General features: G+C 41.5%; 1 protein-coding gene across 4 annotated transcripts in view; it reads right to left on the reverse strand.

The window, feature by feature from the left end:
• TSPAN5 (tetraspanin 5) overlaps nucleotides 1–24,029 on the reverse strand; it is a 146,982-nt gene that overhangs the window by 13,991 nt on the left and 108,962 nt on the right. For all 4 annotated transcript variants that reach the window (XM_075127540.1, XM_048846611.2, XM_048846609.2 and 1 more), the window contains 2 exons: nucleotides 14,131–14,181; nucleotides 909–1,055 (listed from right to left, as the gene is read on the reverse strand). In XM_075127540.1, coding sequence (XP_074983641.1) covers nucleotides 909–1,055; nucleotides 14,131–14,181 — 198 coding nt within the window. The remainder of the gene's footprint in view (nucleotides 1–908; nucleotides 1,056–14,130; nucleotides 14,182–24,029) is intronic.

Genomic DNA, 24,029 nt, shown 5'->3' on the forward strand with positions numbered 1-24,029 from the left:
CCACCCCGGGAGCCAAACATGGCACCGGGAAGTAGTTGTTTAGCAGGAAGCTTTTTCATGTACATTTAACAGTTTATGGTGGTGATGGCGTGGATTAGACGACAGCTTGCCAGGAGCCAAAAGGGTGAATTGGGATCACACTAAACTTGTGTAAAACAGACTAGCCTGCAGTCACAAATCTTTAACTTGAAGATATGCCCCACAGGGAGCGTGGTTTCCAAAAGACAGACAAACCAGGCTGCTCAGCTCAAGATGGCACATTGGCTGCTGGGACCTGCCTGCAGTCCCTTTCATGACTAATAGTCCAGGCCAAGGGAGACTCTGAGCAGTGCCGTCATTAAGCAGTACAGGGCTGTGTTGAATTAGTCTGGGTTGTACAGAGCCAAGGACATCTACAGGGTCCCAGGACCTCAATAAATAATCCCCTATATAACTCAATATTGTCTCTTCTGTACCATGAGCAACACCATGGGGCCTGCACTCCCACACCAACGATCACATGGGCCACATTTGCTAGAGTATTCACAGCCCCCCACATGTTACACAGGCATCTCATTATGGGCTTTCAAAGCTCAATACGTACACTATTAAAGTAGGTTCTCTCCTTTAGTGAGAGAAAGGCCACGCATTAGATTGGATCCTTATAAAAGGCATATGCTTTGCATTATGGCTCTTAACAGGATTGCATCACGCAAGTTAAAGCCCAAAAACATAAGCAATTTGAATTACAGCTCTCTAATAGCTTCATTGTTTAAAGATAGGGAAAAACTGACTTAGTAGAGAAATACAACACACTTGTGTCAAATATCCCCAAAAGCATTTTACGAGACTGCCACAGTTAAGCAACAACTTAGGACATGGTTTAACTTATGGAATTGATGAATCCAGAAATTGCCAAGGTTACTTACAAACTTGAGAAGGAAGGTATTTTCTCGCAAAGCTCCAATGCATCCTGCAAATCCCAAAATGAACATGACTCCTCCTACCACAAGGAAGAGCCAAACTGGATCAAAGCCTCCCAGGTCAGTAATGGACGAGATATTGGACAGCACTCCCTGGGAAAAAAAACAATGCCAAGGAATAACAGATGTGTCTGGCCTTTTATTGTGCAATGAGTCTGCTTTTGCTTTTCCTTTAAAATACAGAGATCATCATCAAATGAATGTTCTTCGGCATGTATCAAAGAGCAAAATTAATAAGCTCTTGGATGCACAGCAGATGAAAAGATGGACATTTCCTTTCAATGCACTGTATGCACTGAAACAATAAGATACAGTGTGAACAACAAAATGCGCAGAGTGTATCATGCCGCATACAGCTATGTGGGATTAATTTGCCAGGAGGTCAAAGTAGCTAATGGGGTGGGAGGAAGATTAGTCTATTTTTGTTAGCTATTGTGAACAACATTTATGTGTTTTATATTTTGGAGTAGCAAGTTAAGTTCTTACATAAACAACACAATTACAAATGTTATGGTCTAAAAAGCCATCAAAGGCAACAGCTGACATTTCTTTAATTTGATTTTAAATGCAGAAAGTGGATACTACTCAGACATAGGAAGCAAGTTCCTCAGTTGTGGGTAGTAGTTATTATGGGCCCTTCCTCCTAAAGATTTTAGGTTATATCTTGGGCAGACTAGATAGCCGGCCAATTCAGACCTCAGTTAGTAGTAGTGACAAAACCTCTGCTGAGTAAGCGGAGAGCAGCTAGTGACTCAATAGTTAGCAATAAAACTTGGCAATTAATTTAGAATCTCTTAGGGATTTTAAATCAGGGGTGATGTGTCACATTATTCAAACGTAAGAGCTGTGATATGGCTCGTTGAAAACAGGATATGCAGCGTTCCTGACAGAACAACCAGAAATAACCAGCCTGCATGCCATCTCCAGCTATGGAGCAGAACTCAGGTGGATTGTGATGACAGCAGCATTCCTGAGAAGGTATTATTTAGTTTTTTTTAAATGCTCTGGGACAGATTCTGGCTGATCTTGAGACGTGCAAGGATGAGGAGAGAATGCAGGGAGCCCTTTCCCTGTTCTTGCAAGCCTGCACTAAGACTATCAGGATTCTGGTGCTGACTTAGAGACCATAAGATGGCCGGAAAAGTGCTATGGTCTCGTACCATTCCTCCTTTCACACCATCTGGAAAAAGACTGCATATTAGAGGACAGGAACAACAACAACAACGACATGATGCAACCCAGGGCTGGAGTACATGCTAGAACCCAATAGCATGGATGTCATCCTCCTGGAACAGATCTCTCTCCTTCCTACCATCCTCCTGCCTAAACACAGACATTATCGCCTGTCCCATTTTATTTATATTTATAATTTTTTATATATATATATACACACACACACACACACAGACAGACATAGGGTAGGGCTACGTTTGGAGCTGGGGGAATGATGCCCAGGTCAAGTACACATACTCACTGTGACCTAGGCACCCCTGTGTTCACACCATACCCCCTACTGCAATGGTACTTGTACACAATGTGTTTTTTGAAATATTATTTGAAAACAAATGACACACTGGTTAGTAATATCATTGTGAAATGTATGTGACAATGCTGCGTGTGGAATTATGGACACTCACTTTGAAGGGCTTTAAAGTCTGTGACTAAAAGGTGTTTAAACCAGGTACGTCAGGGGGAGTTGATAAACAGGTCTTCTCAAGACAAAGGGAAGAGGCCAACACCTCAAACCATGTGTGGCCAAATTCAATGGGCTGTTCATTCATAGTGGAGGTTGCAGGAAGAGAACATTTACATTGTAAAATTGCAGCAGGATGCATCACACTGGAATACACCAACAGACACCTTAATCAGGATGGAGTCGATCCCCTGGAAGAGACAGGAGACTGACCCCCAGGGGATCAATTTGACCCTTGAAATGAAATGCAAACTTTGATATGTAAGGACACACAGAAAGACTCCGGATCATCCTTCAGCTGAGGAGACAAGGACTCTGTGGTGATCCTGGCTAAGAATCAGTCGGCTATTGCTGGAAAAGGAAGATTAGTGATGAAACTATCTTGAATAAAGACTGTAACATGTTAAGTTACGTCATAGCCATCAGAAAGTTTATTTTTACTTTTATTTGTTTGTAACCATCTCTAGCTTTGTTCCTACTACTTGGTGTCATTTAACCTAAGTCATTGTATTAATAAAACAAGTTTATTTTTATTATAAACCAACTCAGTCCTGTGTTTGAAGGGAAGGGTGTGTTTACCACTTATGTTACTAATAAGCTGTAATCCACTGATTCTTTTAAAAAGAGCAGCAAACTTGGGGGGTGGAGGGTGAGAAAACCTGGATTTGTGCTGGAAATGGCCCACCTGTTGATCACTTTAGATAAGCTATTACCAGCAGGACAGTGGGGTGGGAGGAGGTATTGTTTCATATTCTCTGTGTGTATATAAAGTCTGCTGCAGTTTCCACGGTAAACATCTGATGAAGTGAGCTGTAGCTCATGAAAGCTCATGCTCAAATAAATTGGTTAGTCTCTAAGGTGCCACAAGTACTCCTTTTCTTTTTGCGAATACAGACTAACACGGCTGTTCCTCTGAAACCTGTTAATATCTTCTGTGAGTGTCCTGTGGCGGGGCTGTGCCTTGCCAAGAAACATCTCTGTGGAGCATGGGCGCAAGAGTTTGAAGATCATTGCCTGCTAAGCAAGGTTTGGCGTGGGAGAGCCTTGGGCTGTTTACTGGTGAGGAAGACAGACCGGTGTGGCAGGGAGCAGACAGTCTCTAATCTCCTGCCTAGCTCACTCTTGCCAAGGCAGAATGTAACAGTGGCTCACAGCACTGGGTACCCCTCAGCAGAATGTTCTACTTGCACTAGGTCTCATCAAGCAAGCGTGCTAAAAGTACTAGCATAGCCATGGTAGAACGGGCAGCAGCAAGCGGCAGCATGGTCTGGCTGCCCTGAGCACAAACCCACCGGGACTCTATGGGTAGGTACACGGGGCAGGTAGCCCATGCCACCACTCACTACTCCCCATGCTACCACAGCTACACTAGTATTTTTAGCTTGAGACTGTCTACGCGAGCTGGGAATCACACCCCCAGCTCCAAGTGAAGTTGTAGCCATAGTGCTAGTCTTTTTGTCAGTCACTAGGAAGACCAAAATAGACTTAATGGCGTAATATTACAGAATAATGCCGACAGTCGTCCTGGTCTGAAACAGGCTGGTTGGTGTGCGAGCTGAAACAATCATCGTCCCTTGGCATTTCCAGCAAGTTTATACCACTCGGCTTGCTTCTAACTCTCATTATGTATATCCTACAAAGGAGGCACTGCAACAGCTCTATGGATATGCCTGAAATGTAACAAGAAAACAGGCAGATCCATGAAAAAGTCTAGCCTTGGAGGTACATGTGACGTTGCGCGCTATATGATTTTATGAAAATATGCCGATGAGTGTGACTCTAATGTAACTGGAATATGCTTCATGCAAAAGGTCTCTGGTAAAGCATCATTACAAAGCTTATAGCCTACTGAGTGTGGTCATCCAATTTGTATAAATGTATCACTCTTGTATCTAAAACTAGAAATATGAAATATAATGCGGAGGTCCTATTGTAATTATGCAAAGTGTGAGCCATTAATGATGGCTTGGAATCTTGATGGCTCCCATTAACCAGGACAATTGGCTGTAAATGGCTCTGGTTACTTGTAAGTCTTCCTGTATACCTGCGTGCTGGCAAGTGGGTAATGAAGTCTTACAGTGACATATGATCATGTCACCTGAACTGGAATCCATTTTTAACCTGGTGCTTTTCCATTTAGAAGGAGGGGTGGGAACCCAAAGAGGGACAAAGGATTCCCGCCTTGTGCAAAAGATATAAGGGGGTGGAACAGAACAAAGGGGATGGCAGTCATGAGAAATCCCCTAGCTACCACTTGAGCTGGAACAAGGGCTGTACCAGGGGAAAAGTCTGGGCCCAGACTAGAAAGGAGTCTAGTCTGTGAAAGAAGCTTATGGGAACATCTCTGAGGATGAGGTTTCATCTGTAATCAGTTTCTTACTGTATTAGGCTTAGACTTGCATGTTTTTGTTTTATTTTGCTTGGTAATTTACTTTGTTCTTTCGGTTATTACTTGGAACCACTTAAATCCTACTTTTTATATTTAATAAAATCACTTTTTGCTTATTAATTAACCCAGAGCAAGTATTAATACCTGTGGGAGCAAACAGCTGTGCATCTCTCTCTATCAGTGTTATAGAGGGCAGACAATTTATGAGTTTATCCTGTATAAGTTTTTGTAGCCAGACAGCCAGCCCCCCCCCCCCCCCCCCCCAGACCAGCATTGCTGGAAACACAGGAGGAAGCAGGAACAGGGCACTTAACATATATTCCAGCACAGCCTTTGAAGCACAGGTGTGCTGCTACAATGTGCCTCTGGGAACAGATACGACGATTAAGCTCACAGCAGGCAGAGGCCCTGTGACAGACCTGGCTCTTAGCCCCTACTAAGTAGCGTGATGCACACACACCAACATCCTAGGTGGGAAAATATTTACCCTGATAAAAGAAATGTCCAGTAGTCGAAACTTATTGTTTCTCTCCCTTGCAAGTGTAAACTACTCTTGCAAAAGCTGGCGTCACCCCGACAGACCAGCCTCAATTTGGCATAAGAAAGGAGAAAGAGAATAAAGGAGTACAGAGGTATAAGTAGGGGACCTACAGCACCATGATTTTTGAGTGCTTTTCACTATCTATCTGCTGGTCAGATAAGTGACAGCCTCCCAAGGCTTCTGCAGCTAAGAGGGTCCCTACGCCTTGTCCCTTATTCGTCTTTCCGCGGAATTGAGTGACCGATCCTGGCTTGGCACCGCTGGAATCGAGAGATGCAAGGAGGGTAAGAAGCACCCACACCTGATCTCCTATCTTTAGTGTACACATATTTTGAAATAGAGCTCTATACTTTGTTTTCTTTCTTTGGGATTGTGGCTTCAGTTTTGTAACTTGTTTGTGTGTGTGTAACATCTCTACATTTAAATAAGTAGGCACTAGCAATTTTGTAACCACATGATTAGAATCTAGCTTAATAAATTTTGGTAACCATTTATGCATAAGCCTGACTTGTTTTCTCTGGTTTACTGTAAAGCAGCCATCACAATTAAAGAACCTCAGCCATTTTGGCTCTAAAGCCTGGCCATTAGGTGAGAGTACTAAGAGCCTAGCGTTGAGTTGTGCCGCCTCCACGGGGCAAACTCTTGGGGCACCTGTCAGTCAATCCTGGCTGCCTGCTGCGAAGGAGCTCTGAGCTCTAGCAGTTAAAGTCACGGGTGTGGAGAGGCTCTTAGTGCTGCCATTGGGGCACCTGTCAGTCAGTATTGACTGCCCGCTGCGAAGGAGCTCTGAGCTCTAGCAGTTAAAGTCACGGGTGGTTAGGACCTTGGGGCATCCGTCAGCCTAGCCCGGGCTGCCCGCCGCGAAGGGACAGTGCGTCCTAGCGGTTAAAGTCACGGATGGTATAAACGGGCATAGCTGGCACCTCACCAAACATCCTTGGCCGTCGGCTAACAGTTTTATACAAAGTAAAACAGATTTAATTGGGGTTTGGATCCCATTGGGAACTGGGTATCTGGGTGCTAGAGACAGGAGCACTTCTTAAGCTGTTTTCAGTTAAGCCTGCAGCTTTTGGGGAACATGGTTCAGACCTGGGTCTGTGTTTGCAGCAGGCTAGCGTGTCTGGCTCAACAAGGCAGGGTACAGAAGTCCCAAGATGCCAAGGAAAACAGGCTCAGAGGTAGTCTCAGCACATCAGGTGGCAGTCCCAAGGGGGTCTCTTGTGACCCAACCAGCCATAGGTCAGGAAACAGACCCTTTGCTCTAGGAATAAAAGGAAAGTTCTGCATGATAAAACAATGACCTACCCAAGTTCTGCACATACACAGTTTCCTTAAGGACCTATAGTAACTAGAGTGTTAAAGGAAACTCTGCCTTAAAAAGAAAAACTACATATAGTCTTGTGTTACAATAGCTCTTTATGTGTATATATATATATATATATATATATATATATATATATATATACACACACACACATACACACACACACAGATCCCAGATGACATCTTAACACACACTAGTTCTGGGGAGGGCTAACGTGGGAGATGGAGCAGGGGTGTTCTCAACATTTTCTTTTTTAAATAAAAACTACCATCGAAAGGGTGAACATTGTTATTTAATGGCACATACTTTTTTTAATCTGATGTCGTAAGAGACTTTGGGCTTATTTAAAATCAAACCACCACAACATTCAAATCCTATGGAGATGGTCTCAGCCAAATTCTACTCTGACTTACAATATGTAAATCGGGAGTATTTCTAGTGACTTCAGTGGAGTTACTCCGGATTTACACTCACAGAAGTGAGAACAAGATATACCCCTCTGCGATCATTTTATAGCATACAAGGCTCAGTCATGCCCCCACTAAAGGCAGCGGAAATAGAACCCAGCTAAATAAAGCTCATATGTATTTGCATTCTTTTCATAATCTGTACTGACCCATAAGGACACAAAGCTAGATGCCTTTCTGGATCTTCTGGTTTAGCAGGGTTCATAAGAGGCCAGAGCTCAAAATGCTGGTCACCTAAGATCTATAATACTGTAGCTCTAATTTGCCCTAGTCTCTGTTCTTTTCCTCGCCTGTTATAGAAGGAGAGCATATACAAGGGGAGACTCCTCAGAGTAACCAATTTCTAACCTGTACTGAGCCAGAGACAGAAGCAGCATTACCTGCCAATATATATTGTCCCTTTACACACCAGTTTTGCCTGCCCACTTTTGGTCATCACCAGCCTTGAATGGGTAACATTGAGCTATGCCTCAGGACAGAGGAGCTCTGTGGAGCACATGCTATATAATTTGCTCTCATGTTCTTCTGTATGGTTGGATCATTTTCTCTCTCGCTGTACACAGAAGCTCCAGTTACCAACATCCTGGAGATACACAACTCAGGATATACAACACAGAAAGAGGTTTTGGCAATAAAACAACAGCTTTTAGTCTGAATGATAAACATGGTTTATAAATGATAAACAAGAGGTTTGTTGTTAAACATAAAGATATTCTCAGGTACTTTGACAGCAGACTCCTTAATGATGAAATACGGTGTAGGCTATCTTACAGCCCTCTCCTTTCCTGGACAGTTTGAAATAAGCTCTTAAGATCCTTAGTGGTACATTATTTACAAGTATATTTTGTTTGAAATAGTGGGGCAATGACTGGAGCATATTATTCCATTTTAAATGACTGAAAAGGATTGGAAGGACCATCTCATAGGAATGTCGATATATCTTTTCTATCCACACATCTGCCTGTCTGTTTTACAGTTTTCGACAGTGCCTGTCACCATAATATTCAAGCACTTCTGTGGATTTAATGGGTTATTTATGAGAGAAATTGGGAAGAGCTGTGAAGAGCCTAGCACTGACCAGCACTGTCTTCGCCATATCTTTAGCTGAATGTTGGAGGAGGAGTGGTGGTGTTTTTTTAAGAGGGTAGAGCAGAGGACAGAGAATCAATGAGTACTGTGTTCTAATCCTGGCTCTTTACTGATTTGCTGTGCGACCTTGAACCAGTCACTTAATATTCTCCACTTATTCAATAAATCTACCTCACAGAGGAGACAAACATTTGTAAAGAGCTTTAAATCCTTGTATTATGTAAATATGAAGTATCCTTTCCAGCAGCATGAGTAACAATAATCTACTCTGTTCTTTTTATTTCTGGCTGGTCAAGTCAGTACTATTGATATCTTAGATGTGAAAAGAAGGGGATGCACTTTTTCTCCTGACAATGCTATTGTATTTCTATCCTGCACGTGCACTGTTCAGATGTTTGCATAATATTTTCCAGGAACCAGTTCATTTCTGCAAAATCACGTTTTTTAATATTTTCCCCCTCTCACAATGCCTTTGGTCCAGGGACATGTTGTAGTCCCGAAGGAGACTGAATAGGATATGTTCCCTGGCTGATCTTCAACTCAGCTGTTTGCAATATTCATCCACCCTCTTAATGGTCTGCAGTAGGTTAGAGTTCCTGGTTAACTACTTAACATCTACATGTGCCCCTGAGCCAATTCCGGTCCGAATTTGCTTCTGCTGCTGAGGTGAGGTGGAGATGGGGGAAGAGAAGAGAAAATAAGAAACTGGAGCGAAATCAACATAATGAAGTTATGAAAAGCCCTTTATTTCTCACTATGCATTCAATTTCAGAGCACGAGGGTACAGGGGATGTGTGCATGCAATGGGAAAGACTGAGCTCATCCCTACACCACTCCAAATGGAAAAACTAAGCACTAATTCCATGGAGAGGCAGCAGAAAGAAACAGAAGGAGCCATCCCCTTCCACAAACATGGGGGAGAAATGCGTAAGGCGGCAATACATGCAGAAAAAGTTCTGGTGGTGCATCCCTCAAGGCTGAGAGGTATCAGGTTCCCAAGGCGGCCAAGCACTTCTGCAGCACTGGAGTGCCCTTACTGGGTCACTTTCACCCCTATGGTACTAGCAGAGGACTCCTAGATGGTGAGTCAATCTGGGAAGGGAGGCTTCGGATCTGTCCCAGACCTGCCAGTTGTCTTGCAGCTCCTTTTAATGTCTCTCTCTCCAGCCCAGCACTGTAATCTCAAACACAGCTCGGGGGAGAGAAAATCTGGCCTTTTAAGCAGGAGTTGAAAGGGTTCCTCACCACACTGCACAAGCACTGTTTGCCTGCTCCTTTCCCAGCCAGAAGGGAGCAAGGAGGAAATAGATGCTCAAGAGCCCAGGGAGGGCCCATCCCCACCCATCACTCCTCCCAACCCCAGGCCTCCAACCCCCACTGATTTAACTGTCCCTGTGACACAGTACAGAGACGAATGCAGAGACAAGTGAGAAGGGACATCCAAGGGGAAGACACAGGGAAATAAAACTACATCCCAAGCTTTGCGGGCTTCACAGGAAAAGATTTGGAGGAGGAACCACCCCTCTCGCACTGCATCAGAGGGAAAATTTTAGGGGTGGTCTGACAGATCCCCTCTCTGGGAAAAGAGAAGAACTAGAGCAGTGATGCTCAGACTGAGACTCGGGAGCCATAAGTGGCTCTTTAACGCGTCTCCTGCGGCGCTTTGCAGCACATGATCATTAAAACGCTGTGTGATTTAATAATTAACCAATCTAAGTTATTAACCAGTCAGGATGCCTTTACTACGTTATTAACCTATTGTATGTAGTTGACAAAATAATAATACTTGGTCAGTCATTTTGCGGTGAGAATAATATATATTAAAAAAATAGCAAATGAACCAATGAATTCATTCTACTTTGGCTCTTTTGGGTAATGTTGATCACTAATTTGGCTCCTGCATCACTGAAGTCTGAGTATCACTGAACCAGGGGAAGTGGTAGTGGAGGTGGTCAGAGGAAAAGAAAAAGATTAAAATACAGAATCATCTGGAGCACAGTCTCCTTTGCAAACTGTGGACTGATCTCTCATACCCTGCCCATGCAAATGACTAGGAATCTCTGACTAACACAAATATTTGGAGGGTGATGAGAAATGAAAGTATTTTCAACCACATTATTGCTTTATAATGGGGAAAATGCGTCTATTTTGATACACATATAAATCATTAAAAATTTCACATTCTTGTGCATTTGAGTAAGCGTAGGGGAGAGAACAACAGTAATTTAAATGTGCCAAATCTGTTTCATTCCAAAATTTAGGCTCTGAAAACCGGAGCACATGTGGGGGGTGTTTGCACAATTTAGGTTTCCATAATTTTTGTTACATTCATGTTGGAAACACAAAAACAACAGTAACAGCAGCAGCATTTCACTAGTTACTTGGAACGGGAGGGAAACAAATGGGAGTTTAGTCTAGTTTCCTTGTCATAAAGGAGTGGAGTTCACAAAGTAAACTAACAGCACAAACAGAGAAAAGTACAATGAGATTTTTAAAATCCATTCAGATTGAAAAGCTTCAGGTGTTCTAACACGAGCTTGGACATTAAAAATTATTTTGACAGTGCCCTTTTAGGCACCAAACTCTAAATGATGAGTCACATAATTGAAATTATTCACACCACCACCCCTGATATAAAATCCAGAAACGTGCAAGAGCAGAGAATGTGCTTTGTGTTTTGCCCAATTTGCATGCATCCCCAGGGATAGGCACAAGATTCAAATTTCCAAACAAGGATTCAAACAAGCACTTGCTGAAAGTGAGTATCTACAGTCTCATGGCACAATTAACGCATCTTTCCTTCGTCATCTTTTATCTTCACTGGGATAAAGCAAAGGAAGGGAAGATCTTTCCTCAAAAATCTCCAAGAGAAAAATTCAGCAGTAAAACCGGGGTGACCGGGTGGAGAGAGGTGAACTTAGTCTTTAAGAATTCTCTCTCTCTTTCGGGTTCATTGCCTCCTTATTTCTCACAGCTCTCTTTCAGGTTCATGATTTAGGATGCTAATTTTTCCACTTTTTGTTTAGGCCTCGCCGACTGCCTGTCAAACCAGTTAACATTCACTGTCTGACAAGTGAGTTCTATTACTCCCCTAAAGGCTGCAAAGAAGGTATTAAGACTATGTAGGGAATTATTTTCTTTAAAAATGTTGTTTGTCTTCAAGTCTCCTTTAGAAACAACTGGGGGCTTAGGAAGGGATGTGAAACCACAATGCGTTCCTCACACCCACACCGCATTTGGAATCCACATAGGGACCATCACTAGAAGAACTACAGTGCATTCCTCACACCTGGCAGTAAATAAGGCTGCAATTAAATGTGCATTATTTTATTACAGCCAACCTTGGCTAGTGATATCACCCAACTTTTGGTACACTATCTGGTACTCTACTTCTTGTCATTCTGAAAAGGCTTTGAGATGTGGCAAGTTTGACTAGAGAAATAATCAGAGTGTGTGTACAGATAACATTTAACTGGAAAGAAATTCAAATGACCACTGAAGGAAGAGTTGGATTTGCATCCCCAAAATCACAACTTACAGCAGCACAGTGATTTCTTAAACTCCAACTGTGCAAAAACTTAAGTCCGTACATAACGGTACACAGGAGCAGTGCCGTGGAAATCCGTGTCAGCGCAGACTGTAAACTCTGTGGGAAAGATACTCTTGCACTAGGTGCCTACACTGCACCCTGAACAACAAGGCCTCAGCCCTAGCTGGGGCCTTTACATGATACCACATTAAACATAAGAAACAGTCTTTCTAAAGCACAAGGTGGGTGAGGCAATATCTTTTATTGGATCAATTTCTGTATAGAAGATATTGCCTCATCTCTCTCTAATACCCTGGGACCAACAAGGCTACAACACACCGCAAACGATTCCTGAAGCACTACGCTTTCCCAAGCATGCACTCATAATGCCTGCTGAAGTCGGTGGTTTGCAGTGCACGTGTCTGAGCGAAGAATCTCGTCCCAGGACAGCAACATTTTTATTTATTCGTTTATGGAAACAAGTCCTACAGCCAAGACTGTCCAAACTGGCACGTACCTCCTCTCGCTTTGCTTTTATGGTTTTGTTTTTGTTTTTTTAAACTCGGTTCTTCAAATCTATTGGTTGTTTTAAAATGAATTCATGACATTAAGTTTCTGCATCTCAAGTAAAATGTTTGCTGCAGTTTCTGGCTATTCATAATTTTTAATTGGATACATTTCTCCATGAAGAGACTAATCCAGTCTCACACTAATGATCTATATTGAAGACCTAATGAATTCTTATTCTGACAGAACAACCCTTTTACGTTAGGACTCTAGGCTAAGGCCACAATTATAATAATGGAAAAATCATTTTTGCTGCTTCATGAAATGCTAAAAGAACTTTATAAAAAAAAAGCTTAACTGGGAAGCCATTTCAAAATTAAGCAAATACTACTAATTTATGCCTCAAACCCACAAAGACAAAAGGACATACTTTGCTTAACACACAGAGTAGCTCAATTTAATTCAATTAGAATACTAGTAGTAGGTAAAGCTAAGCATGTGATTACATCTTTGCAGGCTCGGGGCCCTAGCACAATACAGACTTTCATAATGCACTTCAATGCCCGTTCAAAGCCATCTAAAATAAGATCCTGTTTTAAATTGTCTGTATTCAGCAGGAAAACACATGGAATGATTAGAAGGCTCCAACTGACTGACTTGCTTCCAAGATAGGCAAATTCATTCTGAATATTTAGTGCAAAAGCTGAGCCAGAGACTGGATTTCCAATGTATTATTTCTGTGTTTGTTCAGCCCCACCTATGAGCTTAGTAGTGAACATAATATCAATACTTAACACTAACATGGTGCTTTTCCTCCTCAATGCACTTTACAAACATTATCTAATTAATTCTCACAATATTCTTGTTGTCATAGGTATTTATTATTAATAAGAACAAAAGGGGAAGAAAACAGTTTTAATTATTTTGGTCTTTTACCTTGTTGCGAACCGACCTCTTTACTTAGGATTCTGACACACATTGATTTGTTTTGTACCTTCTAGTCTGGCACTGCCTTTCCTTCTCACTTTCCATCCCCAAGCAGTCTCCCAAATTTGGGCCCAGTCCTGCAAACCTTTAATCACATGAGTTAATAGGCCTATCTCTGAGAGGATAAGAGTTACCGCATCAGTTGCGCAATTCTAGTGCACATTCTAATTTTTTTATTTTTATTTATTTACTTATTTTTAAAGATAACTGAAGGGACACTATAGCTCAGTCTTGTGCTTATTTTTTTGTAAGCGTGTAAACTAATTTAAGCCACAGCTACCAGTAGTGTTGTAAATTCAGAGGCAAAAACAGAAAAACTCACTTTCATTTGGTTTGCCTCCTTTTAGGAGAGTACACTATCATACCAACATTGCGTACCATTGAGAGCTCTGTGCTGTACTTTCCATGTATGCGCTGCAGTGGCTATTCTGTGTGCATCTGTCAGTTGAGCTTTCTCGCCAAAGCAGCCTCCCGAAAGATGCCAAGGTCTCCTTCTAGGTGAGGCAAGCTAAAGTTTCATTTGACAATGGATCTGATTTTCTCTCCAGTATGGAAAGTGTGTGAATGGGTAGCGTGTGTAATATATAGCTCGTCAATTGGTCACTAACAAAAAAAACTGAGTTTATGTTATATTCAACTTACTTTTTCATTCCATGCCCACAATCCAATTCCAAGAAATGCTATGCCCAGAAACTGAAAGAAACAAGAGGAAATTCGGGTAAGAACTGTGAATTGACTGTTACAAACATTTCATATATCAATTGCCCCTTCATCTTCACCCCTCTGTCTGGGAACCTCTGTACCTCTGACAGTCACGTCAAGATTTTTCCTGTGCTGTCGGCGTCCGAATACAACAGCTTCTCCTACAATTCCACAATTAAAGTTAGAGAATGAAAGGCTGTTTTCCTGGCACAGCAAACAGCCAGAGAACAGCAGGATAAGGGGCAAGATCCCTAAAGCAGCACAGCCAGCTTAATGTTTTCCCACATACACATCTCAGACGCCATGAACGTCACTTCCCCAACCACTCCACAAACCAACTCAAAGAAATATCTCCCAAGCCTCACATAAGCCAAGATCTGCAGCAGGACAACACAACATACCATCCTCGTTTTGCCAGTCAGCTGTACAGAGTTGCTTTCCATGCAACGCACAATAAGAGAAATTCGGCTAGAAGGAGGAAGCACTAAAATCCATATTCATTACCAGATATAGTTATGTTGCCCACATAATGGCCTATCAATGGGTACATTTTTAGACGAGAACTGTCATCAGAAAAAACTACTAAAAATAATCCTAAAATAAGCCTAAAACAAACATAATATTATAGCTTTCTATTTATTGGTTGCTTTCATATTTCACGACGAACAAGCTACTTCAGTAGGCCACGCAGCCAATAAGACACCATATCTTTGCATATCTCAGAATGGCACAGCATATTTTAAAACTATTGATCTCTCTCTCTCTGCATTCAGAAAACATTCAATAAATTAAATTAATAAATGACTCAATCTTGCATTCCCAAAATATGCACGTTTCCTTTCTCAAGTAGAACTTGCAGAGTTGAGCTATACTTGTGGTTTTGGTTCAAAGAGTTTTGCAAAAACTTTCTTCCAGTCTTGCTTCACATGATTTAAACACCTTTGAAGTTCTGGGTTTGTACTAACGCCAGAACTAAAGTCTATTGAGACGGATGAGGTTTTATAGAATACTAACTCAAACCACAAAATTGGTCCAAATTAATGGAAACTGAGTCAAGGCTGACAAATTTTGAGTTACTATTTACCACTGATTACATCACAATCTTCATGACTTCAGGGGACAGTTGCCCATCTAAGGAATTCCTTGTTCCATGGCTTATCTTCAGTACTGTATATGCCCATAAGATTAACAAGTGCCATGCTGCTTTAGGATTGTGTAACAGTCAAAAAGTTGAGGCTTTAATATAAACAAACACACACAAAATAACAGCCAATAACCAATGAGCAAAAGAACTACTTAGAAATAACAATTCCAGGGACAATGAGTTGTAATCACTACAATCACTCCTCTCTGGCAATAGGAAAATGTTGTTTTACTCATGTTCTATGGTTTCCAGGCATATTACTAGTTCAGCTGAAGTGTATGTTTGGCTGCTATGGCCCAGCGATACATGCATACCAGCTTCTTTGGTCATCCAGGAGACTCCAGAATGACCCTGAAGCCCGCACCACTTCTCACATATCCCATTGGCCGGGAACGGCGAACTGCGGCACTGGGAGCTGCAGGAGGCTGAGCCTGCAGACGGTCAATGAAAAAGAAATGTCTCGCGGTCCACCAGCAGATTACCCTGAGGCCGCGTGCCAAAGGTTGCCAACCCCAGCATTAAAGTTATTGATATAACTCCCTCACATGACAGCTATTAAACTCTGACTTTATTTGCAAATGTAATTCTCATGCTAGGAGTCAGTCTATTTGACCTCTGTGCAATGGCTGGAGGTAGACGTCAGGAGATCCCTGTAAATGTGGGTGGGGCCCCAAAGGGAATTCACCCATAAGAAACACACACAGCTACCCCTCAACAAAAGTAAGGAAGGGGAAGGCTACAATAAAAGCAAAACAGAACAAAAACCGCAAGGATCAACTAATTACAGTTGCAATACAGAATGAAAACAGGAAGGAAGTATACATCCAAGTTAAAATGAGGGAACCAGAGGGCACACAGAGACTTCTCAGAGAAAGCACCTGAGCAATCAGGGGACGCTGGCTGGATATATGATCTAAGGGGCGAAAGGAAATAGGTGTCACAGTCACAGAGAAATCCCATCACCACCACTGGTCAACCTCCTCTATAGAAGGAGCCAGACAGACAAATTTGGAGACTGAAGTCCTCTGTTTCTCCACAGAACTGATACAACAGACAGCAGTATAGCAAGCTTTCTCCACACCTGGTCAGCATGACTGGATTTGTCCTATAGGGGTCACTCTAGTAGCACTTCAGGCCAGATCCTCAAATGGTGTAAGTCAATGTGGCTCCACTGAAGCCCATGGAGCTATGCCAATTTACACCAGAGGAGGTGCTGCTCCTTCAAGTACATTTTAGTTCTTGGCCTCTCTGTTGACCCTGTTGGAACAAGGGTTCCAGTTAGTGGCATGGGTGGTAGATTTTTTTGCAATATTAGAGACCTGCCCACTGGTCAAATTCAAAGCCAGTTTGAATTGGGTGGGTTACAAATCAATAACCCAGACACAAAAGGCTCTATATACCAATTCCCTGATCCACCAAGTCCCCCAACCCTACTAAACTTTAACTACTTTCCTATGCCCCTGAATAAAAAGGGAAAATGGCTGTGTACTACGACATAATACCCTGAACCTTTGCCATTTTTTGTACATATACCTGCGAAGTTACTTTCAAGAAGACATCGAGTACCAAGCTCTAAAGATAAGTAATCCTGACAATGTTTTCCTGCCATGAAGGAAAGATGAAGGGGCAGCTGGGACTCCATGCAACATCCACTGTAAAATCTATTTCAATGAGTAAATGTCATGGTAGGAATTGACTTTGTGAATTAAATGAAGTGTGCTGTAACCCAAAAGATATTGTAGGGTTCAGAGTTGAAACTCCTATAAATGATCCATCAGGTAACCAGAATGGGCATATTAAACATCTCCTCTCTCCACACTGCCTGCTTACTAAATGGTACCATGGAGCAGGATTAACTGCAATGTAAGATAATGCTTGTCAAATGATTAAATCTACAACTCACTAATATACACCATTCCAGCATGCCGTGAGAGAGCACTTTTTAAATACCTAACAAACATCTTTAGGGCAGGAGAGATCTACAGCATTGCAATGTAACCAAGCAGAGCCTCTAATATAGAAAGAAAAGGGGGGGACGGGGACACACAAGTGTGCACACATGTGTGAGATTTTCTCCTCTGGCTTTAAAAAGAGTTCAGCTACAGAGCCATCTATATAGGCACTGGTTTGGGGCCACATAATAGAATGTTGCTTGAATGGCAAATTGATTTTCTTTGCAGTTTCTCTGCAATAAACTGATCCTGTTCATAGATTTTTTTTTTTTTTTTGGCGTTCAGTATATTTTCTCTTAAGAGCTGTGTAAACAACTTAGTATACTAATGATTTTTCTTTCCAAAACCATGCCAAGAAACTACATTTACCTATCTGGGAAAAGGGGAGAGGGGAAATGGAGGGGATTCCCCAGCACTGAACTCAACAGCTTCGTAGTGAGTTCACTTCTTACTTCTATGCATTTTCGAAAGAGGCTATTTTAGTTATGTGCCACGAGAATTTCTATAAAATGTTAACTTAATATTAACCAAAACACTCAAAACTTAGCCATGTTTTCAGAAAGGCACACTGTCAAGTATTTCAGGCCCAAAATTTTACATACCCGTTAAAGTTGAATCATCAGCAAATGTCCTCCAGATCATATCCACAGGTTTGGTTTTAAAAATCAGTATCCCTTGCCCTAAAGGTCTAGCGATCTTGCCCTTATACGTGCTTGAGACCAGTTAAAGTCAGAGAGAGCTTCGTGTGTAGGCTGCAGAATCAGGTCCGACGGGTCCGTAATTACTATCAAGAGACATGGATGCTAGCACCACACTTTACCTACGTTCCAGGCGAACACGAGAAGTCGGTACGATGCCCTATGTTTGTATAAGGGGCACATGGAAAGCTTGATTTACATGGGCACCTACAGTAAACAAAAAACATCTCTCTCTCCTCTCTCTCTCTCTTTTTTTTTTTTAAAGTACCTACCTACTTGGGAACGGAGAGCTCAAGTCTTAATTCCAGGTAGATAACCAGAGAGACGTTCGCTAACAGGATTTAAGTTACCTGACAACTTTTAGATATACGGCTCACATTTCAAGCCGTGATGGGACACAATACATCAGGCCTTAAACCTGCCTTGGCCCAATGACAAGAACATTACCCCCAAGAATTCTGGAATCCAACAGAATCCATTAATCACAGAAATATCATCCTCACACCACTTCCAGTGCCCTGACAGGCAAGAGGGAAAGCCCTGTCTTCCATCTGGAAGAGACAATGATTAGACCATAACTAACTGTCTGCTGTCTACACCCCACCACCACCACCACACACACTAAGTGTTAGATCAGATTCAAAGTGTCACCTCCTCAGCTGTAAGCAGAGCTAGGAACCATCTGGGATGATCATATTTACCACAGTGGCTGTGACTAACCCGGGAGAGCTGTCATTCACATGGATGTTGAAATTCCCCAAGACAGCCCGCCCTAGCCGCTGCAACAACAGGCTCCAAAAGACCACTCTGGCAGCCGTGACAGGAAGTCTGGGGGAATGGCATGGCGGTCTATACTCCACAAGGACACCCTCTGCCCTCCCACAACCCAGTCAGCCTCCTCCTAGCACCTGCCTATCAGATAGACAAACTCCTTTGAGAGCAATAGGCCCTTTCTACATCCGAGATCAGATGCACACCCAGTACTGACTCCAAAGCTGACTTTCTTCCTCATATGGATTTTTTTTAACTTCTTTCCATATGGAGGAAGGGGCCTTCTCTGCATCAGCGTCTAGAACTTCACCTACTGACTTGCTGAAAGCCACTGGGTCTCTTCCCCTTCTGGCTCTTTCCCCTTGCCAAGCCAAAGCACCCTTAAATTCCTTACTGTTACACGGTGCTCTTTCACATATTCTTTCAATAACAATATGTGCTTTAATAATCTTATATTTAAAAAAAAAAAGATTCCCTCATTTTCTTCACTGTAACTTTTACGTTCATCAAGTTCTCGGAGCACCCTACCTGTTTTGTCAGTCCTCTTTTGTTGTCAAATGTTTCTACTTCATCTTCCACAAACAAACAAACAATCTGTTTTTTTTTTTCATTTCCTCTATTTCAACAGGGAGAGAATCCACTATGTCTTATAATCCGTGTCATACAGGGCCACTACTGCTGCTGATTAATATCATGTGGAACCATACAGAGATACTGAGGCCCTGAGCTTCAAGGTATCCAATCTTTGGTTACTCCCTCCAATACTCCCTTTTTGTTCTTGTGTTTTTGTCTGTACCATATTATCTGCAATCCAAATCAGGGCCTAAGTGTGCATGCAGCTTTGTGGCCAGAAAGCTCTATCCCCAGGGGCATAAGTACAAAACAAAGATTCGTCTTGTGATTTCTTTTTCTATTTATTTTTCCAATTTAATATTTTCCTTACACTGTTGGAAACACAAAACACAACAGCATTGCCTGAATGCAGGAGAACAAGGAACTGAAGCTGCCTGGGAGCACAGCATGAAATTGATCAGCTTAGTTGCAGAATTCAACCTGTGTAACATACAAAAGTGAACATTAATAGTGAGAAATAAGTTTACATTTTTAAAATTACTTCAATGTTAAGCTCAGCTGTTAATAACTCAGAGTAAGGGGGGGGGGGTGTTTATATATATATATATATATATAAATTATTTTTATTTTAACAATGAGCCTTCAAGTTTTGATGGATGTTACACTCTTTCCAGACCTGGGCCAAACAATATAATCACACAGGAAGAAGTTAGTAGAAATTAAATTGATCTTTTTTGGACTGAAGTGTTGAGACTGCAATTCTAACCTATGTTAAATCTGGGATGTGCCATTTGCTAGATAACATCAAGGTAGAAATTGGAACTGTAGACCAAGAATCAGATGTTTCAGCAGTATGACCTGGATATAATTATTAAACAGGGGTTTGAATCGAAACCCTAGATCCAAACACTGGATCTGTCTCAGAGGCAGAACCAAGACACCATCTACAAGTGTTTCTAAACATGGAGTTTCAAATTCCAGATCCAAAACTGAACTTTCCCAAAGTTCAGGGTGTTTGGATTTGTCCCATTATGGAGATTGGTTCAAGCTGTGAACTCTGATCTGAAACCAGATCTTGGATTTTGGTTTGGGCTCCATCTCTAATAAGAACAGATTATGTTTAAGCATTCTAAATCAAACCAGAATATGAAATACCAATTGCTCAGAGTATAATCTCCTCTGTGATGCTTCTACTAAAGAGCCAAAAAGTACATATGAGTTACAACTAACTCTGCTGTTTTTTTAACTTTATACAGTTTGCATAAGAAAGTTGTACTAAGTCCTTGTGGTTTAAACTGGCTTTCTTTGAAACTTGAAGGGATAAAACCGCACAATGAGCACACAGATGATGCTTACAAATACATCACTTTTGGAAAGGCAAGGAAGGAGGGAAAGACCCTATTCTTGCAAGGAGAATTAAACAGTAGAAAAACAAACAAGATGGCTAAAGTATAAAACTATTCATAAAAAAAATCCGTATTATGGCATTTGGAAATGGCAAAAATCTTTGAAAAGCTTTGGTAAATGCTGTATTTTGTGTGCAGTTCAATGTTGCTCTGTACAGAAGTGTGAAACGGTAAATATAAATACAATAGTTTAATAAGCAGTATGTACATGCGTATTTTGGGCCAGAACCGCAGCAGTAAATTACCATAGATCCATAGACTTTAATTAGATTTACACCACTTGAGATATTGACCCTTTGACTGGAGTTGAGGCTTATTATGGTAAAATATTGTCATTAGTTGCAAAAAGTGACTAACAGAAGGATATATATCACTTGAGTCAAAGGAAACCCATCCCATACTGTAGCCTGGAACATCACAACCCCCAGCCTATAGTAAGAGTTATGAGTTGGACATTAGGAAAAACTTCCTAATTGTCAGGGTGGTTAAGCACTGGTATAAATTGCCTAGAGAGGTTGTGGAATCTCTGTCATTGGATGTTTTAAAGAATAGATCTGACAAACACTTGTCAGGAATGATCTAGTTATTATGCAGTCCTGCCTTGAGTGCAGGGGACTCGCCAAGTTGACCTATTGAGGTCCCTTCCAGACCTTCACTTCTATAATTCTATGAGTAGAGGTGGCAGGACGACTGGAACAGCATTCCCAGTTCTGCTGCCATCCAACTTGTTGGTAGGAAAAGACAAGCGCAGCCTATTCGTTGAAGACCCTTAAAGAGGATCAAAATATGTATATATTGATCCTCCCCTCCAGTCCCCAAAACAGAAATCTCTGTCCCCTTCCCTCTCAAAGGCAACTGAAACAAGAGCAGGGGCCTACCAGAGGAAAGGATCAATGCCCAGACTACCCCAAGGACAGAGATACTATGGTGATGAACTATACAAGGATGCTAAAAATAAAATGAAAGCCTGTGGTAGAAGAATGGGGTTTCATCATGAAACCAGTGAGTTTCTCCAGGGATCACTTTGGGATTGGTTTGGAGTTTTCAGTTCACAACTACAAAACCAAAACTTCCAGCAAAGAGATGTGAACATATACACAAAACACTCTAGTCACGATAAACATGCCAACCAAAAACCAGTGTATTTCCCACAACTCTTACACAAATATCCCCCACCTTGTGTGACCAATTCTGCCTTAATTTACATCCAAGCCAGTCAGCAGAATTCTCTCCACTCACATTTGAGAAAGAGAAATATTCTGCTTTCAGTCAAGCGTCAACCAACTTCACTTCAGTCACAAGAACTACTCCGGATCCATACCAGCCTAAAAGAGCAGAATTTTACCCTCTGTCTACAAATTACTCTAGATATTTTAGAGAAAAAAGGCCCAATTTTCTCTTGCCTTGTATCTTGTATAGCCATTTAGACCTGTGCAAAATGACTACAGAAGGCGCATGGTGGCAGAGAATCAGACCCAATGTGTCTTCAATATTTTTTGTTTGGAGGCAGACCCTCTGAAAACCTTGTTGTCAAATCTTTAAAGAGCAGGTTAAGGAGAACAAATATTCAGAAAGGTTTCAGAGTAGCAGCCATGTTAGACTGTATTCGCAAAAAGAAAAGGAGTACTTGTGGCACCTTAGAGACTAACAAATTTATTTGAGCATAAGCTTTCGTGAGCTGTAGAAAGCTTATGCTCAAATAAATTTGTTAGTCTCTAAGGTGCCACAAGTACTCCTTTTCTTTTTGCAAATATTTAGAAAGTCCTTTAAAATATATTTGGCATTATACAACAGTGGTGCAACACTTTCTACAAGATAAACTTTACAACCCTCAGCCTTCCACTCATTAATGTCAATGTAAAGCAAAAACTACATTCAAATTTCTCTCTAGCAAATCAATTACTTGAGAATAATCAGACAGCATGTAACAATACTTTATCATTTCACTGTCCTTAACTGTTTACATGCAATGAACAAAATTAACACAATAAAGACTATTGCTGTATACTTTATTCTATAATCTCTCTATTCTTCTCTCAGTATTAATTCACATGTTTAGCTACATTCATAAGCAATAATCCCTTTCCTAGCACTTCAGTGTTTTCAGAGGTGGGTTGAACAATAAACATCTGAAGTTACATACATCCTTCTCTAAGTGTTATTAATCTTGTTGGCTAGCAGGGGAAACAAAGCACTCAGGTATGATCATTTCTTTGTTGTGAGGGGTACAGCACCTTACAAAACTGCATATATAGTTTAAAAAGTAACATGGTAAATAATGGTACAAAACTAAAACAGTTGTACATTGTAAGCACAAATGCAGATTGATCACCTCCTACTTCACACACAATTTTTTAAAAATTTCAGTTGACACTCTTATTAAAACAAAGAATTTAAAACAGACTACCACCAAAAGCATCACAGCTGCAGACTAAGTAGTAAAGGGGTTAGGTAATATATCACTGTCACATACCACCGAATGCCAATATGTCCTGCGTGAGGAAGATTTATAAAAATAAAACAGGCTGGACAAATCATTCCTGTACGCAGTTGCTTCATTTTACACCCTTACAATAACAATAGAATGCGCACGTTCCTATACAATAGGAACAAACCAGAGCTGTAAAGTTTTGACTCAGATTAAAACTTCCTCAAAATTCAGGGTTTTTTTGGATCCATCTCTACTATGCATGCATGAACTTCTTTGCTATGAGTACTGACAAAAACTTCTTATTACAGCCTTTTAAAGCAAAACTGTTGGGGCTAGTAGGCCCAAAATTGTCACTATGTCAGCCAAGTTTGTGTCACTCAGGGGTGTGAATATTCCACCCCTCTGATTCACACAAGTAACACCGACATAAGCTCTAGTGTGCACAGCACTATGACAGGGGGAGAAACTCTCCCGCCAGCATAGCTTATGCCACTTGCAGGAGTGGGTTTTTTATGCCAACGAAAGAGCTCTCTCCCGTCAGCACAGAGCATCTTCACCAGACACGCTGCAGCAGTGCAGCTATATCGGTACAGCCGCACCGCTGTCGTGCTGCACATGTAGACACGGTCATAAACCCAGCATTTTAGACTGCCTTCATGCACACTGGATTCTCTCTTTCCATGACTGTGTACGATATACTCTAAGCCCTCCAGAGAGCACGATTTCACTCTATATCCTGGGCACATGAAAGAAACAGGCATAGAATGAGTAAGAGCAATGTACATAGTTGCATCTTAAAACACTCAGTCCTCTGGGGTTTTGTACAGTCACTTTACAGACTGTGGCATTGCTTGGTGGGATTGG

Source organism: Caretta caretta, chromosome 4 (assembly GCF_965140235.1).
Source record: "Caretta caretta isolate rCarCar2 chromosome 4, rCarCar1.hap1, whole genome shotgun sequence".
Lineage (NCBI taxonomy): Eukaryota > Metazoa > Chordata > Testudines > Cheloniidae > Caretta > Caretta caretta.